This window comes from Crocodylus siamensis, chromosome 1 (genome assembly GCF_052110815.1).
Source record: "Crocodylus siamensis isolate JL-2025a chromosome 1, ASM5211081v1, whole genome shotgun sequence".
In the NCBI taxonomy this organism is placed as follows: domain Eukaryota; kingdom Metazoa; phylum Chordata; order Crocodylia; family Crocodylidae; genus Crocodylus; species Crocodylus siamensis.
Genome location: NC_143395.1, coordinates 260,028,680 through 260,038,734, shown reverse-complemented (window position 1 = coordinate 260,038,734; position 10,055 = coordinate 260,028,680). Strand labels below are relative to the sequence as shown.

Below are 10,055 nucleotides of genomic sequence, written 5' to 3'. Positions count from 1 at the left end.
CTGCCCCGATCTATTCTGATCAGTACCAAATGATGTCTACTAACCGGTCCAGTTAAAACATATATGGGAAGAAAACTGTATTCTACCACTACTTTGTTTAAATCCAACATGCACGCAATTCTTCAGTTACAGGTATTAAAATAGTTAAGCAGGTCTCAAAATACTCTCCCACCTTGCTCTTCTGTCAAAACAGATGCAAACAGACAAGTGCACTCCAAGGTACAACATCCACAGAAAAGACGGTTTTATTGGACTTAACTAAGTGATCCAATGTTTAAACCATCCACAGTTAGATTAACAATGCAATTGCAGAGGTACATAAAGTAATGCAAGAAATATTTTCCTGCCTGCCATAAAATTTAAGTATAGGAAATAAGACAAAAATGGGACAAGAGACACTTTTCAAAACCACAAATCTGATAAAAAATAAAAGCTCTTACAACTAGGTATATTTAAATAGAATTTTAAATTGGCTTTTCTGCTGAATTAATTTTGTGCTTTTGAGTTCATTTAGTTATAAAGAATTATAAACCAGTAGAGCTCGATAAGTACAAAGATGACCAGATTCCTTTAAAAAAAAGAAAAGAAAAGGAGACATCCATTACAAAATCCTGCCCTTTTAATATAAGCCACATTAACTCCATCCTGTTTATTTCGACTCTCAATATGGTTGACACATGCAGATTTAGAATCAAATTATGAATAAACATAGGAAATAATATTAAACAATCTTTTTTATTTTTAAAACAAGTGAGATGTACCTTTATACTACAATTGTGTTTGTGCAGTGGGTATCCCAGATGGTGCATTTATTTCTCCCTTTTTGTCTTCAGTGTTTATTGGAATTTTAATTACCTAAATGTTCTGGATAATTTATTCAGTTTAATCCAACAATATGGAATAAATTGCATCAACCGTTTTGGTTATTGTGTGATTTTAAAAAAACTTCTGAATGAAATCCCAGACATCACTGAAGACCATATGTACTACACATGCATATTTACAAGACATTCCACCGATATCATGGCACAGACACAGTATGCATGAATCCACAATGAGCAAATCACATCACTACAATGCTCATTAAAGAGTGACACAGCTGCTTCTGCCTACAGCAGTTAGCATTTGTGGGCAACAGTAAATTTGGACACGCAGCAGATCACAGGATCCATAACCGATAAGGGATTAGCCAGAAATTTGAAGATACTTGTAGAAAGATATAAAATGAACATTCTATTTGAACTTCTGACCCGAGTTTCTCTATGCACACCAGTTCCACCTACTAATCGTGTTGCATCTACAACCTTGGAGGAATACTGCATCTCAAACATAATGCATTAACGACCATGCATATACAAATGCATATTCCACAAGAGACTTCTTAGCCACAGTACAAGATAAACAGCACAACATTATTGATTAGTCTTCATTAACTCCTACTCACCATTGTCTTGTCAGAGTAATTTTCTAATACACAATGAGAATTTCTCATTTGTATAAATTAATAACAACCAAACAGCTAATCTTAATAGCGCTGAATTCACCTAAGGTCTCTATTGACTAGCCAGATCAATAAAAAAATAAAACCCACTGAAATGCAGTCCTTTCATTTTGACTGAATAATAACATTGAAACAGCAGGAGAGCAAGTGATTTTCTAAAGCTCTTACGTCAGTACCACAAGCCGTGGACTGGTATTAAATTTAGTGCAACAGTAGGAGCTATTTAAAATTGAGCTATTGAGAACCATCATTAATTTACAATTATACAAAATTTTGGAGAAACTCTAGACGAACTGCTTCAAGGAAAATACTGTTTAATTCCAGTAGCAGATGGGGCTATTTGGCAGAGGACAGTAGGCACCAGAGACCAGTAAAAAGATACATCTTTTACAGATTTTACTCTGCTGGCTGAAGTAGCTAAACCTCTGCCAGTTTGGATAGGACAAGATAATGATACAGGCTACCTGTGATTAGAGAGTCCCAGAAGTAACTGAAGAGCAACTAAATGGTTAGGTGCATCTTGGAATTATTTGTGCTTCAAAATTCATGTTCAAAGCAGAGATCTAGTGCGATCTCCCTACCTTACAGTTCACCCTCAGATGACAACAATGGTCTGTTACAGAAGTTTACCTAATGTTTGACTGAACTCAAGGAAAAAGAAATCCTTAAATATAGATCATGAAGAGTAATTACATAATATTCTGCATGAATATTTCATGTAGAAGAAAAACACACAGATACAAGCAATCTTGAAGAAGACATTTTTCTGGTGTTACCTTAAAAAAAGGTATGAGTGGCTTGGGCTGTAAAGCTCTACCCCGTTTTGAAAGGCACCAAGGCTTTTGGAGAGATGTGTATCCTAAATAAAGATGTACTAGGCTCACTTTAATGCAGTAAGAACTTCTTTAATTGAATGCAAGTGTGATCTCTGTTCAAATAGAGTGACATCAATAGGCAGGGCAGAAGACAGATTTTTTGAAACCTCTGAAAGGTCCTTGGGGAAAGAGGAGTTCAAATGTACAAGACTTCTCAAATACAATAGTATTGTTTCAGTTGTACAGCAGAAAGAAGGGGCAACATGGAGAAACCAATGATAACGTCACAAAAGCAATCGTGAAGTAATAGTCAGCTTTGGCACTTGTGTTACAGGTAATGTGTTGTGTGCATCAGCAGCCAGGCAGCCACCCAGTGCCACAGATTTGTTTATAAAGAGGATCACCTAAATAACTACTGTATTTCTATCAAGAGTAAGGCTGCTGAGAATCCAGCGGTTCATTAAAGTGAGATACTGTTTTCATTATTTTCAGAGGCTGATTGAAAAGCTCATTAGCAAGAATAAGGATAAGCCAGAATGCCATCAATCAGCCTGACAAGAGACAAAAGCGAGTCTTTAAATACATAGACAACTTCTGTTTATTTGTTTTTCAAATCCTGATGTGTTATAGACAGTCAAATGGCTTGAAACGCACATTTTAACTCAAAAAATAGGACCCTAATTTTTATCTAGCGTCTCTTGACAACATGGGCGAGAAGCACACCTTTTGGAAACCTGAGGAGAGGGAGCCCATTTCATTCCTCTTCTGTAATAGGGGCCACGAGTATTTCAAGATACAGCTGAAGAGGTGTTCAGAAGCTGCAGTGTCACAGGCTGTAATCAAAACCTTTACTATTCAATTTGCAACAACTTAATAAAAAAAGTTACAAAATACCCCCCCAAAAGTTTTAATTTAGTGAAATGTCCTGTATAAAAGTGGGCCACTTCTAGTTGGCTTAAAAGAAGTCCATAGCTGTTGGTCTCTTCTTCACTGATGTTGTAAGCTGTTTCTTTGTCTGAAGGACTCCTACTGGCATACCTGCAGACAACTTCAGTACTCCATGAGGAGGCTTTTGTTCAGGATTGAAAGCTATCCGAGAAAGTCCTTCTGGGCTCACCAAGATACTCTTGTCTGTCTTTTTAAATTCTGTTAAATAAAAAAAAAAAAAAAGAAGTGAAAGTTATTGGAATTTTAGGCAGTTCTACAGCTCTTCAATGTCCCGATCACCCAAACAGTAGAAAGCACCATGGAATCTGAAACCAGGAATCTGAAAACCCTGGTTTGGCAATGGTGGTGTATGCATGTGGGGTGGGGGGGAAACAGGAGCCCAAAAGAGGCCAGGACCTGAGTCTACAGCTCCTGATGATGCCTTCTCACCTGCCAGAACACTGATACCTCAACTGTGTTCTATGGACTGACTGGTGGCCTGCAGGGAACTGGATGGTCACATGGAGCTGTTCTTTTTTCCAGCTCCTACATTATCACATTAAAAATACAGCTAAATACCTTGCTCACACCTCTTTTCCTGAAGTTGCCATGCTTGTTCTGTAATTAAGCAGGAAAGGAGATACAATGCAGATTGAGAACCCTTATTCTAGTCAGCCTAGTAAAATGTTTTTGGAAGGAATTATTGGGGAGGGGGTGTGTGAAATGTGCTGTTCTTCCCATTTTAAAAAATCCAGTCCTAGCAATTGCAATTAAGGACAATTGCTGACCAGAAGGCTTAAACATTCACCTTCCTCATGAAGCTGTATTATGTATACAGGCATGCATCCACACACACACACACTTTACATTAGCAAAATTATACACACACATACACACCTATTGTAACTCCGATTTGAAATATTAAATATCCTAATAAAAGCCTTGCCTAATTCCACTAGGGGTCAGCATCAAGAAAAAGAACAGAAGCACAATCTTTGTATGTGTCCAGTGTGGATGGGTCATACTTATATGTTACCATCATTAACAGCAGAGGCAGTTAAGATAAAAGTGGAATTGTGCTACAGAACTTGTTCTCCTACTATGACACATGCACCAAGAGTAGTTCAGAGACTCTTCTGTTTGGAGGCAGCTTTTCCTGAATAGCTCTCTTATGACAGTTAACCCAAGCAAAACAAAACAAAAAAATACAAAGAGGGGCGGGCAGGGAAGAAGGACATGAAGTGTTTGGAGTTACTGAATCCAATGCTCATGCCCACAAGGCATCAATCTAACTTCATGGAATCATGACATCTCCATTATCTGGCCTAGAGGGTCCCAGGTTTTAGTCTCTCTGCTAGATGGGCCTTGGGTCCATAAACTATACTAAAATCATGACGCATCTTCTGAACCACGCAAGGCAATGGAACCAGAACTTGTGCATACAGTTACCATGCTCCCCTTTTGCCTTTCCTCCCCCCTACTAAAAGAGAGAAGGCACAGACTCACCAGTAGTCATGTTCTTATTCAACCCAAAGGTGACTTTTTTGGAACTGGAGGATTGCAGCTTGTTTAACTACAGAATAAAAACAAAGCAGAATAGGTCTGAACATTACATTCCTTCCTTTGCTTCCTAGGTGGGGCCCTAAACATTCCAGTTTCTTTTCCTCAATCTGATACCCTCTCCACTTGAACAGACTAGGCGCTGCAGCCCTTGCTCATTTGTTGCCATACTCTCCGCCATGAAAGAATGCATTTCCTTAGAAGAATACTCTTTGATGTCTACTAGAGAGTTTGCCAAGGAGCAAAAAAATTAGCTTCTGCATGCTAAGAACATTGGCCCATGGCATTCCTAGCCACTGGAGTGCAAAGGGTCTTAATAAATTATAACTTTAGTAGAGTTTAGAAGAGTTACTGGGGAAGGGCCCAGCAGCTTATATCTAAGAAGGATGTATTCAGAATCCTCCCTCTGTTACAAGTCTCTGTTTAACTAACCATTTTACATATATGCTCAGGAGACTAAGAGTATAGCATGCATGTGTGTACCAGGACTACTAAAGCAGTGGTAAAATTTGGTTAAGGACACAAAGAAAGTTGTACTTTCTAATTTATCCCACAAATAAAAAGAAGACACAACCATAAGCCAAAACATCCAAGCCAAGGAACTGAGCTAAAGTTGTGAACAGTTGTCTCTGGTCTCAATCATTGGATTTGTAGCACTATACACACCCTTATAGCATACAGATGTACACCAGAGGTGGGCAAAATGCAGCCCACCAGGCCATTCTATCTGTCCCGTTGGGTCCCTAAAAAATTTAGAAAATCAACATTCATCTGCCTCTGGCTGCCTGTTATGCAGCCTTTGATGGCTTGCCAAAACTCAGTAAGCAGCCCTCCGCTCGAAATAATTGCCCACCTCTGATGTACAACCTGCCTCTAGCACCCCAAAAATGGTGCAAATGCTATAAAAATGTTCCTGTTTGAAACACGTGATCTGTAGCACTATATACAACTTCTGAACATCTACATATAGTATTACAGGGGATCACTTGCTCCCTTTGCATCCCACAGTGTTCCCCCTCCTTCCTTTTACTCCTTTCCAAGGGAAAAGGAGAAAGGGGGGAGAGAGTGGGGAGCTCCATGACTACTTGCCAGAGAACAGAGCTGCAGGCCAGCCAGCGGTGGGGACAGCTGTTGCCAGGGGTAAGGGATTAAAATCCTATTAAACTCAGATGGCTGGTAGTCTTGAGTCCATACAAACTATGAAATGATGCTGTCAAAGTTGTCAAAATGCTAGCTATAACAGTTTCTCTTTTGTGTGCACTGGAGAAGACTCCCCTTGAAACAACACTTAAATCCCCCTGGGCAATTACATCACTGACTACTGAGTGGCTCCAACATGTCTGTTTTCCTCTCGTCTGTGGAGCCAAAATTTCTATCAACATATACAGTGCTAAGTATTTGTTAGGAGCCTCTGGGCCACAACTCATCTGGATACGATAGAGCAGACTGGAACTGCCTTCTCCATGGACTCAGACACAACCCCTAGAAATGGGGATCCCAAAATATCTTGATGTGCTGAGCCATTTTAATTCAGACGAAACTATCATGCACTGGGGCCTAAGTCCCCTCAGCAAATTGCCCCTCAGCTTTTTGAATGCAGGTAGCAACGAAGTGCCTCTCCGAGCTCTGTAAACCACGCTACAAGCAAACCGCTTGTTCTGGAATATCCAATCAAGACACATTACCTGCAGGGATGCCCTGGTAGAGGAGATACTGCCTTTGGCTTTCCTGAAGAACACTGGCTTTGGTAAAGTTGTTTTTTCAAATTTCACAAAGTCATTTCCTGTCTTTGCTTTCTTCTTCTTCAGTGGAGACAGAGTGCCACCAATGTCCTGGGAAAGGAGGGTGAAAAAAATCAGCTTGGGAGGAAAGGGCAAGAGCCACCTGACGGATGGACAGCGCAGTGGTCCTGTCACTGGTGGCCAAGTTTAAATACTGTTTCAACTGAAAGCTAACTGGTGGTTGCCTGTTAGTTCCCAGTTTATATTTGTTTCCTTACCTCCAAGCGTGCTACATTTTGAAGTATTTTGTATCTGTTCAAAGGTGGCTCAGGGCTTACATCAAAAGTTAAATATCAAGAATGGAGGTGATCAAACTGTTAAGAGCCATGTCTGCACTGTCAAATTTGAGGTAATGCCATCATTTTTCATAACTACAAGGTTTCTCTACCACCTTCCATATCCAACTGAGGGCTGCTTAGATTGACACATCTGCTACAGTCAAGAAGTGTGCAGGATCGCTTTTTCAGCAACCACTGAACTCTGCTCCTTTGGTCAGACAGAAAAGGGTTACCGCTGAGCAATACAAACACACTGTTCTTTCCTACGGAGGGCATATCCCAAACACATTTTTTTAGCCTGAAAAAGAACAGGAATGAAAACCAGTCCCTCTTAGAGATCACCAGCCACTAAGTTGCTGCCTTCTCCTCAGAGGCATGTTAAGCAATATCAGGCTAGATGGCAGAGGCAAAAAAAGCTTTACATTTTTGGTGACAGCTCTGTGGGGCACTAGCATCAGATCCACTAGAACAGGGATTCCCCAACTGTGGTACGTGTACCCCTAGGGGCACACAACATCTCTTGGGGGTACACAGGAGAAATTAAGTAATGGCAGATTTAGTTTTCATTATAATAATTGATATTTAAGGGGTTAAAATAAAACTTATGGTGGTAGGGGTATATGGACAGCTGGTAAACCTGGAAGGGGGGTACACAATAAGAAAAAGTTTGGGAACCCTTGCACTAGAGATTCAAGTGAGCTTCTTCATCAAAAGAAAGCAGCAGTAAGAACTTGATAATACAGACTTCAAAAAAAAATTTTAAAAAGGTTACTTATTTTGTCATCTCTCCAATACTAGAAAAAGACAATTTATGTATTGGGGACACTGAAGCAAGAGCCTAGCTTGTCAGGTAGACCAACAGAACAAAATGTTTTTCTAGTAATGTTTATGCAAGCTTCTTTTAAACTGCATGGATATGAGATATAATCAAAGAGCATAAAATGGACCAAAGTCACTAGGATATGAATGGGTAGACTGAGAGGGAGGAAAGGGACAAAAACAAAAAAACAAAACAAAACAAAACCCCCAAACAAAACCCCCCCACCAACAATCCTCCACCCTGAAACAATTCTAGTGAATATCTGCACATCCAAAACACCCCCACAAAACTGCAGGAGGGGAACAACCAAGATATCCTAGCAGACATCCTCCTCCCTCCAAGGGCATGTCTACACTGGCTATGCAGTGAACACAGGAATGTTATTTAGCAGCGTGATCCACCCATTTGCTCTTGCTCTGCATGTACCAAACCTGAGATATCAGACAGTACCACTAATTCAATGTGTTGCTGAGAATGTACCTAGCATGTCTCAGAAATCTTTATCCTGGGAGTATATCTGCGGGGTAGACCCAAGGCTATGCTATACTGGCTGCTCCATCTCATTTCTGGGCTTTGGTGAGCACTGAGTGGGGAGCAAGGGGGTGGGAGCATGTTTTTCAGTGGTAGTTATGAGCACATTATGAAGGCACTACCAATAAGCCCAGACCACCTCTATTCATCACCAAAGCAAAGGCCCACCAGTCAGAGAGTAATCAGTCTATAAAAGAACTTGCATCAGTAAGAACACTTCCAGCCCAAAATAACCTCAGCACAGGCCTGGGAACAATGGATTCCCTTTCTGAGAATTTAACCCATTCATAGAAGTAATCTTGGAAGCACTGACTTCAGTGAAGATCACCACCCTGACTGCAGCTGTGTCCAGGTAATGAAAGAGGATAAATATGCATCATGAGATTGTCCCCAGAAGATATATATTGGCACTTGCCTTGAAAAGGAACATTTAAATAAATACAAGAAAGTATCCCTTAAGACCAGACAGCTGAAAACTAATGGGCCTGGCAGCAGTGTGGGGGGAAGCGAGGGTGGGAGGGGGAGAGAATCCGACTTGTCTGCTTACACTTGCTTTGCTTTTCTTGCAAGCAGTCTCAAGAACTCCATTGGTTTCCACAGAGTTTAACACCTCTTTTATCTTCCTCTTCTTTCTCAGGGCTGCCTTTTTCTGGTTCGAGGCCCTAATCCCTTCCAAGCTACCCAACTTTGCTTTTTTCTTCAATTTGACCTTTTTGGGCATTATGGATTCTGAGTCCTCTTTGCCTGTGAAGTTATTTAGCAAGCTCTCCTCTTCTGGTTTCATTACAACCTGCTGAGATAAACCATTTCTATTCATTAAGACCACTCCCATTTTTTTTTTCTCCAGTTTGGGAGTTACGGTGGCACAGGGGCTGGTATCCTCCAGGGCACTGGCATTAACTCCATTTTCATGTACTGATGTTCCATGAAGCATCAGTAATTTGGGAGCCTTTTTCCTCAGTCTTTTTTTATTCTGCACTATGCCAGTAACAGCATCCTGTGCACACTTATCATTGTCCTCTCCAGTGCTGATTGTTCCAATGTCCATCTCATTTGCTTCTCTCTTTTTCTTTTTCCTCTTACTATTTTCTGGCATGATGACCTCATTGGGTTCAGTGGGCTCAAATACATCACTTATGCCCCCCTCACTACTTCCATCAGCTGTGCCAGAGTCAGCACTTGGATTATTCTTCTTTTTTCTTTTCTTCCTCTTCTTCTGGTGTCCCAAAGCATCTTCTCCCTCTGCACTTGATGTTTCTTTTCCATCCTTCTCTGTAAGATGGGAAAAGGGAATTTTAACTTAAAATTGGGAAATGCAAAGACAAATGTAATATTGCTATCCTAGCCCCCGACTAAAAGCTATTCTGCTGGCAACTGGCCTGATAGTAGCTGTACAAGCAAAACTTGGTGTACAGGATTTTTTATCCCCAAGCCTATGAATGCTTTGCTTGTCTTTCCTCATACTGCTGAGTTCTCTATAGTTCCCAGTGAATGTCCCTGATCTGCATGGTAATGCATCTTGCCACCCCTCCAGGGTGCTGTCTTTCAGAGGGCTTCCTCCTGTTAAGCCTATTAAGAATCAGCTCATTTATCAGAAAGTTCTGGTAGACTTTCAGAGATATCGTGGCCATTTAAGTGCAAAGATGCTAGGAACAGCTGTAAGTTTTCATAGGTAGCTCCTCTGCCCCACCCTTTTAGCCCCTGATCACCAGGGATCCTGGTTCTCCCTGATAAAAAAAAAAAAAAAATCACAAATTCTCTGCTAAAAATATAATCAGTTTCTCTGCTAAAAACCACAAAATCTGTGATTAAAATTAAAGGCCCTGCCACAGCCCCCACCCC

The 10,055-nt window shown here is 40.7% G+C and overlaps 1 protein-coding gene across 2 annotated transcripts in view; it reads right to left on the bottom strand.

Moving 5' to 3' along the window:
* Positions 1-220: 220 nt before the first annotated feature.
* The window catches only part of RRP1B (ribosomal RNA processing 1B), a 31,794-nt gene continuing 21,959 nt past the window's right edge, over positions 221-10,055 (bottom strand). The window contains exons 13-17 of one of the 2 annotated variants that reach the window (XM_090061578.1): positions 8,761-9,485; positions 6,489-6,635; positions 4,750-4,816; positions 3,823-3,861; positions 221-3,462 (exon numbers count right to left, since the gene is read on the bottom strand). In XM_090061578.1, the coding sequence (XP_089917704.1) occupies positions 3,272-3,462; positions 3,823-3,861; positions 4,750-4,816; positions 6,489-6,635; positions 8,761-9,485 (1,169 nt within the window). In that variant the 3' untranslated portion in view covers positions 221-3,271. The remainder of the gene's footprint in view (positions 3,463-3,822; positions 3,862-4,749; positions 4,817-6,488; positions 6,636-8,760; positions 9,486-10,055) is intronic. The other variant, XM_090061585.1, reaches the window with a different exon arrangement.